This window comes from Nematostella vectensis, chromosome 7 (genome assembly GCF_932526225.1).
Source record: "Nematostella vectensis chromosome 7, jaNemVect1.1, whole genome shotgun sequence".
Lineage (NCBI taxonomy): Eukaryota > Metazoa > Cnidaria > Anthozoa > Actiniaria > Edwardsiidae > Nematostella > Nematostella vectensis.
This window is the reverse complement of record NC_064040.1, coordinates 5,464,593-5,477,787: the sequence shown is the minus strand read 5'-3', so window position 1 is coordinate 5,477,787 and position 13,195 is coordinate 5,464,593. Positions and strand designations below refer to the sequence as shown.

At 36.9% G+C, this 13,195-nt stretch overlaps 2 protein-coding genes across 3 annotated transcripts in view; both read right to left on the bottom strand.

The window, feature by feature from the left end:
* The window catches only part of LOC5516035 (delta-like protein 1), a 35,265-nt gene extending 29,167 nt beyond the window's left edge, over positions 1-6,098 (bottom strand). Inside the window, exon 1 of one of the 2 annotated variants that reach the window (XM_048730699.1) lies at positions 3,330-6,098. The gene's annotated coding sequence lies outside the window, so the exon portion shown is untranslated. The remainder of the gene's footprint in view (positions 1-3,329) is intronic. The other variant, XM_048730698.1, reaches the window with a different exon arrangement.
* A 490-nt stretch (positions 6,099-6,588) lies between these two features.
* Positions 6,589-12,918, bottom strand: LOC5507019 (mitochondrial import inner membrane translocase subunit TIM50). Its single transcript, XM_001627637.3, has 10 exons — positions 12,631-12,918; positions 11,351-11,379; positions 10,942-10,966; positions 10,799-10,857; positions 10,274-10,393; positions 9,844-9,948; positions 9,108-9,206; positions 8,630-8,786; positions 7,492-7,697; positions 6,589-7,083 (listed from the first exon to the last, which is right to left on the bottom strand). Exons 1-10 carry the CDS (start codon positions 12,890-12,892, stop codon positions 7,075-7,077), a joined length of 1,071 nt encoding a protein of 356 aa, XP_001627687.2. The 5' UTR covers positions 12,893-12,918; the 3' UTR covers positions 6,589-7,074.
* Positions 12,919-13,195: the final 277 nt, after the last annotated feature.

Below are 13,195 nucleotides of genomic sequence, written 5' to 3'. Positions count from 1 at the left end.
GAATTATTTATTAAGAAGTTAAAATCCTGTTTTATCAAATAACTCTTTATATGCCATATATTTTTTCGTATGTTTATCTCATATAAGACGGGTGGAAATGCCCTTCTATGTTTCAATAAAAGTTTGCCCGCACGTTTACTAACCTTGAAGTTATAAAGAGCGATCCAATACGATCTCCGTAGACTTGATTGAAGTCAACTAGAAGATTTTATTTCCTTATAGAACCCTTTTTCACTGACTCCTCTTTTTCAACAGTCCCTGTGCTGCTTTTTTGTTTACCTATATATAGATTGCTTTCTATGTGAAAATTGTTATTATTAGTTTGGAAAACAAAGGATTGAAAGGATAATGCCATAGAGTTCATAACACACTAGCATCTATAAAATTAGCACGCCACACCCCATTCCGTATAAAATGCGGTCTGTACACTTTGTTATATTTGATTTTGTTAAACAAAGGATAATGCCACATACATCTATAAAAATAGCGCTCCTCGCTAGAACATAGATGCGTATATGGCAATGTAACCTTTCTTTTATCTATACTCTCTTCATCTAGTTTATCGTCATTTACTCTTCCTAATACGGCACCAGTCTTTTACCAAATAATGTCTTGACGAAATTGGTCCAATCAATTACAATCTGTAGCCAATCAGATAGCATAGCTGATCCTTGCTATTGTGCCACGAATTGATTTGAATTGCAACATGTTGAGCTAATTTTCTTGCTATTGTTGCCCCATGGGGTTGTTTTGAAGTGGGCTGTGTAATTGTTTAGTTATACTTAATTTTGTTTTTTGCTTCGTGATTATTATAGGAATTTGGTCTCAGTTGTTTTGACAAACCAAAGACTGTTATGTCAATTCTACATAAGATACAAAACTTCGTCATAACAACAAAAGCCAACCTTCGTAGAATAACAAAAAAAAAAAATGTCTTCAGAGATATGAACATTTGTTTCAAAGTAATGAGTAAACTAAGACATGAATTTGGGCTTTGAAATGCCTAGCAACGAATTGAACTTAAATGCCCAAATGACGATAAATGAATATAACGATAAATGAATAAACAAGCTGACTTACTGGGAAGTCTGTCAATTCTTTCACGTCCCAATTCCAAATAAGACGATTACCATGGCAATGGCGGTTCAATTATTTAAAATAGCAGTCTATCTCATACCCCTGCTACGGTATCAGACATGAGTTAACAATCGAGCAATGCTCACGAAATTCAATCACAGGCTCCTATATTCCCACGGTACAAGTACGCTACACTCAACAACATCAGCTGATCCGATATCTCGTGACTTTGTTTTGTATTTGTCTAGTGAACAACGTAGAACTATTTTGCCACTTTGTCAGCAAATATAAAGGGTGATCGAGGAAGTTGTTAGAGTGTCCTGGGCTATTGAAGTTGCTAGAGTGTCAGAGGCGATATCATCGTCAAAAAGTTTAGCGTTTAGAAGTAAACAAGATGGGCCAAAGCTCAAGTTGTGTTTACACTAACGAGGGACAAGAAACAGTGGTAGAGAGAAGAAATACTTACGCAGCATAATTAAAAACAGATCATTTTTTATTTATTCGGTCTACATTCAGATTGTGTCAATCAAACAACTAGCCAATTAGTTTCAAAGTCCAGAAGGTGTGTACGATGAGTGAGGATATTTGGCTCAGAGTATGTAAACAGACGTTTAGGTAGAGAAAGCGAGACAGCGACTAAATAATGTTAGGCTTGTTCAACACTTGTTATATGAACCAAGTGGAATCGGGAAAAGAAGAAGAAATAACAAGAAAAAGAAACAAAATAAATGTGCGATTATGCTATACTTTAGCCAGACTGTTACGTAATTTGCTTGCAGCGCAGACAACCACGTACAGCGGATGTATCTAGGATGAGCATGCGCACTCTTGCCAAACTCTCAAAAAAACGTCTCTTTTCTTTTCAAAGATACTACTCTGTTTTATCAGAATCACCATGGATACTGGAGTCTGTGGACTTACATGCATACGGTATTCGTCAATTTTTACTTCTACGTTATAATCCTATACTAGGTATTCACGAAGAACGATTGTTTAGGTATTCCCCACCTAAATGTTTTCTTTCTAAAAGAAGCCGTATTTTTTCTCTTTTTTTTTATAATCCATCTCCATGTTGATAACTGTTATTACATAATATCTATTGCTAATATCGCATGTTTCTTAATAATCCAGGATGATTGCCTTCAAGGTCAAGGTTTCCGATACATGTATTCTGAGACATAATATTTATGGCATACCTCTTCGTTTAGCTTCTCACAGTTTGTTCTACCAACATGTTAATATAAACATAAGGACGAATCACAGCACAATACACGCAATCGTTTTTTTAACAAGACAGGTTATGAGAACCTTACACGCTAGCTATAGAAGCTTTGATGAATAGTTTTCCGGTGGGGGAATCATCAGAAAACAGAAAACAATCATGATATGCCATGAATAGCATCCTCCCTTCTCCGTGAATTTCACCGGCTTGCGTGACACACTTTGTCTTAAGTCATAACATAGAACCACAGTTATTTCAGAAAAAAAGGCGAAATTAAACAATTTTTTCAAGGAAAGGTACCGTAAAATTGCTTAGTAGAACTTCAACAAGCTATATACACTTAAAAAATTCATAAGCAGCCCGGTCTATAGAATATTGGGTAAAAAAAGGATGCAAACTATGAATATTAGGTAAAGAAAAAAAAGATGAAAACTCGTTTTAAAAATGCAAAAAAATAGAATAGGAGATAGAGGAAAAGAGATATAAAATCAATCTCACTTAAATGTAGTTCTATGACAGTTGAAAATTACCCCTCGATAGAACAAGTCTATAAGGTCAGGTTAACATGAAATCCTTATAACTAATGCCACAAGTCGTTCCTTTTTTAGTTTTACAAAAACCTACAACAATAGAAGGCGGTTTTAAGCATTATAAGCCAATCAGAGAAATGGAGAGTCGACGTCTTTAATAAGGCCGTAAACATTTATTATATAGTGATCATTAAGTACAATGGTCTAGAATTATCTACCTTGTATCCTGCGTATTCTGTAATCATTTGGCATATTTATAATCATCCCACATGTTAACGGTTAAAAAGACAATTTGTTATAAACGGTTTTCAATGATTTAAATTAGTTTCTCAGTAAGATAATTATCAACTGCTACTACCGCATCACATTTTCATATTCCACTCAAACAGATACCAATCATAGTAAATAGTGGGTGATTTTGTTACATAAAAACGGTTAAAGCAAGTTCAAGCTTTCCTGGAATTACTGGAATATATATATATAAAAATGGGCACACTTACCAGTAACGCATCTGTATAGCCTTTTATTTTCTTTGTGACTCTTTAAATGGTAGAAATACGTTTCAAAACGACGCGGAAGCGATCAGCCCATGTCTATGCCAAGCGCACTTATCCAAAAATCGCAGAAGTGTCTTAGAATTCTCGTCTATGGTATAGTATTCCTTCGTCTGTCATGACTGGGCGAGTTTTGGCACAAGTCGAAGGCAGTATATCGCCACGGCTTACTTGACACTGCTGACAGGTTGACAAGAACTCTCAAGTATGGAGGCTATCTCACGAGAAGTTACAAGTGTGGGGAATAGCCCTCCAACAACTCTCTCCCTTCAACAGTGACTCAAAAAGTTACAACGGACGCTTTGCTTAACGGAGAAAGGGCTGCCAGGTTTTTAGCGATGCACATTCGTCGATACTCATCCACGTTTGCCGGTTGTAAAGAAATTGGCAAACAGACAAATAACATCGCAATCGGGATTAATAATTAATGGTGTTTTTGAATATGAACGTTCGCGCCGCCAGTTATGGTAATAGTCTCTACGTAGCAACATGTATCGATTTAAAGGAAGAATATCTGGGTTAATATGAAGTGTATTTATTGCAAGACAGAATGAAAAATGGGTATGTCAACTACATGCCGGCTCAAAGTAAAGCATAAGGCTAAGGATGACCTGTAAATCAACTCCATTGTACTAGTAACATAATTGCAGATCATAGCTTCTTACGTGAATCGCATTTATCGTTTCTTATCTAATTACTAAAATCTACAAAGTCTAAAGTAAAGCAACCCCAATTGCGTCTAAGTGTTTTCAGCGCACATTCAAAACGTCTCTTTATTCTATTTTGCCCCATCTACCTTATTCTAATTATTTCAATAACTCTAAAATGACTTGCATTTATAGGACTCTGCAAAACTAGGCCACATTAACTAATAGACAATCAAATATCTTTTGTTCTGTGTTTTTTTTTTCATTTTGCTGTGACTAATAAAAACAGTTGCCAGTCTTAATGGCTTTTTTTTAGCTAACCTCCCATTTAAAATATAGCTTACACATGTGACAAATAAAGAACCCCCTCCCGGAAAACCCCAACCACTCATCTCTTTAATTGATCACCAACGTTACACAGCGTCATTACTCGTCTATCATTCACGTTACGTGGAAAACAACGATACATGTGTTTAAAAAGAGCGGTAAAAATGTTTTAGCAGCTTTCTTTTTTTTAGCAGCTTTCTTTTTTTATCATGGAAACTAGTTCCCTTGTTTAACCTACATGGCAGTGCAAGTGGGTGAAGTGCGGCGTTTTGGCCCCCAGGGCCACAATGATATCAACCAAAAACACAAAGAATTGAGTTTCGATTTAAAAAAATATATGTTATTTCTAACAAGATACATATAGCTCGCTTTTTACTTATAAGTAGATATAGAAGACCTAAAAGCTGTTTCGTGCCAGAGGCAACACTAAAATACGCCCCTATAGTCTCCCTTGTAATTTATCAAACCTTGTCACTGGCATAAAAAAAATGCAATCTTCGTTCTTTGAAGGGGTTGCTTTAAACTTTTCAACAAAAACTTCACTTGAGTGTCAGGGACGAACATGGCGTCGTTTGACATTTACAATTTGTAAAGGTAGTGCAGTCCCTCCCTTTAAGATTCACTTGCTAGACACAATTCATACAAATGACTTTTGAAAATTAGCATGAGATGGAATGACGGGCCAAAAAGTAGATGTTTTGCCCATGTAAGATGGGGTGAGAAGATTTTTAAAACCACACTCGTGTCAGGAGAGCTACAACACATTGTCATCTGTCAAAACCTGAACACAAATTCGACAAAAATGCGAGGTGACCGCGTCTTACCAAACTAAAGACAAGACAGATATTCAGGGTGAAAAATGTAGTGTCTGTTAAAGTGACAAGTGAATCAATAGTAGATCTCCACTTCAAAAGCTAGACGGGTTTTCAGAAAAACTTTTATCACGAAACACGGAAATAATATTTTTAATATGTTTGGGATTATTTGTTCTTCGAAAAGTTTTACTTTAAATGTACTCGACCCCCGTCTCACGTCTACGTCATGGGAGATGTGCTTCAAGTTCCAAGCAGAGATTTCTAAGAAAACTAATTTTTTTCAATACGGTTTAAGCAAGAACATTAAACTGAAATTTGCTGAGACATGTATAGCCTGAAGCTCTTGCAGACTACCTCAGTGGAATAGGCGATGTATCAATATGAACATTGATAGTAAATGAATATAACTTGAAATTTTGAGTTTTAAATTTAATTTTTTTTTGCTGACAAAAGTGCGGTACACTTTAATAGAGGTTCCTCTTTTTATATCATCAAAGATTTTTACCAATTCTTTTTTTTATCTTACCGCCATTTAACTGTTTATTTTTTCATCAATTTTTACCGTTTCCACCTTTTGGAAATCGAGTGAAAATAATGCTCGACTAAAAGTCATTAATACAAACGTTGGCAGGAGATATTCAGCATCTACAAATAACTTACCTACAAATATTGGAGTTACAAACTCACCATTTGCTCTAGCTGCTGACTTCGCTTGCTTGTCTCACACCAAACGAGTATCCCCAGTGACAAAAACCTCCCCGGTCGCACAACTTGATGAATGTCGATTACGTCACTTGCCACCAAGGAACCGCAGCTGTCACGCTTTCAAAGGTAACACGTGATGATGGGTTCCTACCCAATCGACAAAATTCAAACCCAAATCGCTGTTTACTCGACGGCGCAATTGTCGAGTAGACTCGTGTTTTCTCGAATCATTTTAAGTAGATTTCTGCGTCGTCCTTCCGTTCTTTCCAGCGCGTGTAATAATTCAATGGGAGTTACGACTTATTTGAAGTTCATTAAACCCATTGGAATTGATTACCACTAGAAGCTTTCGCATGTTTCTAGGCGCTTGTTGGCTTGACATTTTTTTCTATTGCTGCCATAGTATGAGTGGACGCCCACAGATACCGATGGCAAATAACCAAGACATCAATTCGAATATTTCTAGGCTTTGCATGGTCTAAGGCTAACAAGTTATAAAAAAAGTTAATTTGTTTATTAAACACAAAAAACTAAACCCTCACAAAGTATTTAATCCGTGAATGGAAAAACACTTTTTTAAAGACAACATTCCCCAGCGTGAGAAAACATATCCATCCGCTACATTAGTTATTTATTTCAAGCGATCTTTCTATACTTTTAGAAACAACATTCTTAAAACCTTTTGTAGAGAATAAACCATTATCATCCAACGGCAGGGAAAACTACTTTATTAGCGGATGACAGGGCCATATTTTACATTTCAGAGAAGTCTTCCTTGGGATAGGATCGTATTCACCTTAAAACAATGCTATTTTTATCGCAACCATGTTTATATTATCATACTGTTTTTCGTGTCCATTGAGCTTCTCCTTATGTAGTCATTGGAGTTCCTGTATTTTTTTTAAAGACGTACACGTGTCCGCAATGAACGCTAGGTATCCGCTTGTTACCTCAAGTTGTCTCTGTAATACGAAATTATGAACACACCAATAGTTCCATTAAGTTATCATCAATTTACCGAATTTTAAAAAGTCCGCGTTCTCGTTTCGGCTCTCATCATCTTGGTATAAAGGCAAACATGTCGCCAATGGTCATTCATCGCCAGGGGTATGCTAGCACCTATGTTATATGGTACCTTCGGATCATTCGGCGATTTGTTCGTCATGTAAGCCGGAAGTGAAGTCATCGACTGAGCACTCATTTATCCTGGGAGAGTATAGGAAGTTGCTGGTTTAGTTCTCGGGATTTACATACACCTTTTCCATACACTACGGGCATAGGGCAAAACGCAATGGTACTTCATAAGCAACACAGATAAATGAAACCAAAATATTTAAACATTAGGGGGAAAACAATCAATAACAAAATCTTTGACCTTATCTACATATATTTCGCGGCTAAATGGGTACGGAATTTTTAGTTGCTCGAGATTTGCTCTCTCTAGAATTTGAAAGTTTTTTACCTATAGTTTGATGGTTTGATATTATTTTTAGACATTTTCGTTAGCTCGGATTATGCTTATTTTTTAGGGAGGGAGGGGGGGTGTCGTTAACGACCTTCAGATATCACACTCATGAAAGAGATGTCAAACTTATCTATGATTGGATCACTTACCCCTCCTGATCTACCAAACAGACCACGCCCAAACATTCCACCCCAGGACCGTCCTTGTTTGTTTTGCTGCTCAAGCTTTTGTAACCTGGCCTGCTCGGCCTCACGTAACCTGGCCTGGTTGCGCTTGAATGCAGCGACTATGTCATCCTCTTGGCGGTAGAAGTCGAGGACAGCACGGACATCATCCACCCCTGAAGTGGCAATCGCTGGAAAATAGAATTGACACTGTCCATTCTTCTGTAATTCACTCGATATTTACTTCTAGGTAAGCCGGACTTGACTAAACTAAGCCTACTTGTAGGCTTTGATAGTTTTTCCGGCACGAAAACCCCGAAAACACGATGTTCGCATACTATGGCTGCCATCTTGGATAAAGCGATCCGCAGGGGGGGGGGGGGGGGGGGGGGGAGGGGGAGATGCGAACATCGTGTTTTCGGGGTTTTCGTGCCGGAAAAACTAACAAAGCCTACAAGTAGGCTAGACTAATCTAGTAAATAAACGAGGGGAAAAAAGGGAATAAAAGGGATACAGATTAGTCCTTTGTTTGAACAGTCAGAGAAGGGGTGGAGCAGTGATAGAAGAAGGGTCTCAACAAAAAAGTCAAACATTTTTAGGGTCAGAGGGATTAACAATTAAATTTGGGGAACTTAAGCACGGATTTTTTGAAATGGGAGCCAAATGTTTTTTTTTTTGTGAATTTTCTTAACTTCTCCCAAAAGCAGTCGATTAGTTTAGGTCACACGCAAGCCGAGAGAGCGAACAACGTACCACGTTGCGTTGTTTTAATGCATTCTTGCCGTACGCTTCAACAAAAACGTCCTCGTTTCTATGCTTTTCGTATGAAAGTATCTTCGGCATTATCAATAGTTCTTCCTGCATTAAAAATTCTTACGGATAATAGCCAACATTCCTGCATAACAAAGGAAAACTACATGCACTGATTGTGTAGTACACTCAGCGTTTTACACGCTAACTACACGCACGCACAACACTCGATTACACCTAAAATACACGCAAAAAACGCGCCCAACGCTGTAAAGTTTCTTCCAAGCTGTACTCTTGATAGTTGCATTGGTACCCTTGGCCCACACCCCTGGATTGCAGTAGACAGTCAAGTACAGAAATTTGAACAACTTACTCTGAAGAAGAGGAAGCAAGTCCACTAGCGTGGTATCGGCTGGGTTGCCTTCCCATTTCTTGAGGATTATAGCATTTCTCTCATTCAGTTCTGTGGCTGCTTTGTTGCAATCGATAACAATAACTTTCTTCAGGTCACGGTTTATACCAGATAAATCCTGAGGTGGAAACATTCGAATATATAAGAAATACCTGGGAATTATTTAAACAATTTACAACAGGTTTGGCCTCAATGCAATTACAAAATGATTAAACAAACAACCTGAATAAACTAAAAAGGTATAATTTTCAATCATGTTGTAAAAGCTGTTATGAAATATTTAATATTAAAAAACCTCAATGCTTTGGTTATTCTGTCGCAATGTAGTAAATTTTGAGCTTTTAAAAATAATTACCTCTTTAAAAAATTAAACTGAGCCTTGAAGGAATGCCTAAATAATAAGAACAAACAAAATCTCTTCAGCTGACAATAGCCTTACCTTTACATGTGTCCCTTTTATGTATTTTGTGGCATCTCTAAACAATCGGTACATGATCATTTGATGGGGATCAATTCCATCAATAACAGGAGAAGCACTCTGAAATATTACACAAATCACATTACTGCAAATACCAGATTTAAATCTCACAGCATACCAAAAGTTAAATAAAACCATTTTTAATGAAGAATCTGATTCAACCCAGTACAGGCACCGCCGAGGGGAAGGCTGCGCCAACTTTTTGCAACAGAAACAGAAAAAGTCAAATACTATAATTTATCCCTTTTTCGTTTTTCAATATGATAATTTTTTCAATTGTCAGCCCACCCACTTTTCAACATACTCCGCAGGCCCTAAAGTGCCCTATAAGAGACAATTCTAAATATTTACAAGCTGCTTCAGACAGCCCCATTTCATATTGAAGTCAACCTACAACTAGCGCATGTTAGTAAAACTATATCACAGCTATTTTACTGAAGTTTTAATTATATATTTTTATTATTAATCTGCTTGGACAATAAAAAAGTTGGTAATGCAACTTTCATAGCAAGTTTTAGAAGTGTCTGTGGAATGCACATTGGAAACACTGTGTAATTTTGGCTAGATCTCTATGGCATGTCTTCACCAGGAACTGATCAACAAGTCCAAATATTTTTGGCATGACCCACGTTTTGTGTCCTTACTGTAAAGCTACCTTTCCTATGAGCAGAAAACTACCATGAAAAGCAATACTTACAAATCCAACTTCATGAGTAAAAACAACGATCTCAAATAAAGGGGCTAGCTGATTCAGGAAAAATTCGACCCCAGGTCTCTTGCGAAATCTCCAGCCACTTTTTCTCTGCAAAACAAAAAAAAAAAACAAAAGAAAACAAAAAAGATTATAATATCAACCCATTTAGGGATGTCGGACCTCCTCACTTTATTGAGTGGATGTGTGCTTTACAAGCATCAATCTATTGCTTGATAAAAAACAATATTTTACAGTTTTCAAACTGCTCGTATTTGTTTTTAGTAGTACTCTACTGTCATACCCAGGTGTACTCCTTTTAATTTTGTATTCATGGTAGCTGAGTGCATTCATGAACAAGTGCACAATTCAATGATTGGCTTATTATTTGAAATAGGTGTTACAGTATAAAGAAAGCTAACAGTGCATGTCTTACATCATATTCAGGATGTACAAGTACATCTGTCATCTCCAGTATCAGGGTGTACGGTGGCTGAATATAAGGCTCTGGTAGTGGGTCTGGTAATAACTTGGTACTTGAAGGTTCAACAAACATCTAGGATATAGCATTTATAGACAAAACCTCAGTGGTAATAACAGTCACTTATCACAATTTCAAATTACTATGTCATAAAACAAACCCTTCTAGGAAGCAAATCATGTCACCATTTTATCAATTGATGTTTTATAATTGCAAATTTATTTTCAATTATAAACAATAATAAAGAAGTGATTGATCAACTTTCTTTACAGGAGACTAATAAGTTCCTGTTGGTTGAATGGTCCGAAGTACTTGGTTGAATAGTAGTTGGGAATATTAACTTTTAATGCAGAGTAACTGTAACCTAGCATGACCTTTATCTATTAGAACTTAAAGAGATGTGTAACTAAATGCAAGAAAATGAAAAAAAAAATCAGATAAGTTCTTCTTTCAAATAACAAACAAAAAATATCTACTTACCTCATAAAAATCCCATAGTCTATCCCGTGCTCTGTATATAAATTGAAGTGGAAACAATTCTACAAACAAGTTTTAAGGTAAATTAGAGTTCTGCATAAAATTTTACACAGAAGTCAGACCTTAACCAAGAAAGAGAGTCTTACCATTCTTATATGGGTCTCTAGAAGGCTGAAAAACAAATTGGATACCATAATGTAATAAATATAATTAAGGGTACTCAAGTGAGGAAGGGTGAACTCTTCACACTTTCTAAACAAAGGTTTGAAACACTGCGTATATCTCTATTCCACGAGCATATTATATGAAAAAAGTAAAACCATCAAAAGAAAGAAAATAAATAACAAACCAATATGTAACAGTAACAATATTTTAAAGATAAAAATGTGAAATGAAGTAACAGTAGTTCAGTAGGTACTGTAACAGAGTTTGAAGAAAAGTTTCACCCAGCAAGCTTACAGTACCTGCCCTTTCAAAGATTCACTTCCTTTATGTTTGCCCTTCTCTAGCCAAGGGCACAGAAGGTTAAATTATTCAATCATCCTTAATCCCTACCTTATCAGGCTCATCTGCAAATGGTTGGCCTGGAAAAATAAAAAATAAAACAAAAGGATAAATTGACATAGACACCTCTAAAATGTACCATAAGCTGACAATGTGTACAATGTCACTATAATAACACTGACAAATGAGCTACTGAAAATTGTGATGCTGGTCAATGAATATACCTTGATTAGACCCCACTTATTTTTAAGTCTATAACTCTAGATTAAATTTCTACTTCATCCCTCTCTTTTTTTGTTTTGTTTTTTCTCCCTTGCCTTTTTTTCACTACCAAGAGTGTTTCTTTTTCGTTTTCTGTCATCCCTCCCTCTATTTAATTTGGATTTGAAGATGTGTTAAATGCAGACATGAATAGTATTTTGGTCTGTGAGGTGTGTGGTGTTCTGGTATGAGAACACAACAGTTTGGGCTTTTTGATTCTGTTCGTCTGTGAGGTGATATTCTATGCCTTTGACTCTTAAACTATGTTTAAACAATACTTACAAATAATTATTTGAGCTGTTAGGGGGATGATAAGCTTCCCATGTCTATTTTTCAAAAGTGATTTTATTCAAGATATTAAAGTGCAAGATACACAATGTCTAAAAATGTAGTTCCCTGCAATATGTGTCTTTTTGTATAATGTACATTCTTAAGCCCATTTTACTAAAGTAAGTTATATTGTATTTTAATTGCCTAGACCTATTGAATGGGGAGGGAGTTAGAATCTCGAAATAAGGCCAATGAAAGTTGATTCCATGGTATCTTTCGTCACCAGCCTCTAGCAGGCCCATAGAAATAGAGGATAGAGAGGTTCTGAAGAACAACCCCACTTGACTGGAAAGTCTGCTAAAATAAAAGAAAACAGAGCACCACTGCAAGCTTGGAAAAGCTACCCCTAGGAAAAGCTAGGAGAAAATTTGTCTGCTAAATGGGTAAACGTACCCCCCCCCCCCCCCAGTAAAAATCTTGGCTATTTTAGCCAAATCTGCAAAAATCAACACAAGGTTTGTTTCTGTTGTAGAATAATTTATAAAGCTAAATTGTATTTTCCCTCATAATTCCCTTGATGCAAGCACCCAGTTGGGGAAAAATGTGTTTACCTTATATGACGCTAACCATGAAATCAACTTTGACTGGCCTAACACTATTTGAGCATGTCACATGGCAGGCGAAATACTCATGCTATGATATAATTGTACCCATTTGCTGGCAACGTCGCGAAACTGGCTGGACTTTTAGTTAGCCGACTCTTTAAGATAAACCCTTACTGAGTAAAAATTATCACTGACCTAAATAGATGACGCCGGCGGTCGCAAAACCAACCATTCCCCCGCCAAACAGAAGCCATCCCTTTAGCGACGGTCCCTTCTTCTGCTTTGGTTTTACATAGTAAAACGCACGTTGATTTCTCAGAGGGTAGTACTGCCTTGGAAGTAGTGGCTCAGTTTTACAATTAAAAATCAATCGGTTTCTTGGGGATGTTAAAATCCGGGAATTCACTCGGACTTTATTGAGAAAACTTCTGCACCGCGCACCTAAAACGGACGCCATGTTGAGGCCTGCAGTCAAACGGTCAGCAGCATCAATAGGTACCAGTCTCTCCCGGGTTGAATGTCAAGCTTCTAAAAAATGCCAACGCAATGGGCACAAATCGTACTCGCAAAACACCCCACACACGGGCGCTTTAGCATGCGCATTTTCGCGATACTGTTGCCGTGAATCGCAAAATAAAAACATACATAATTTCCACAAAGCTACTCTCATCTGGTTGCCACAGAGTGGAAAGCAGTTTTATTGATAATGCACACTAACTGTGTCGTTGGCATGCCACGCATGATAAAAAGCACATTGCAT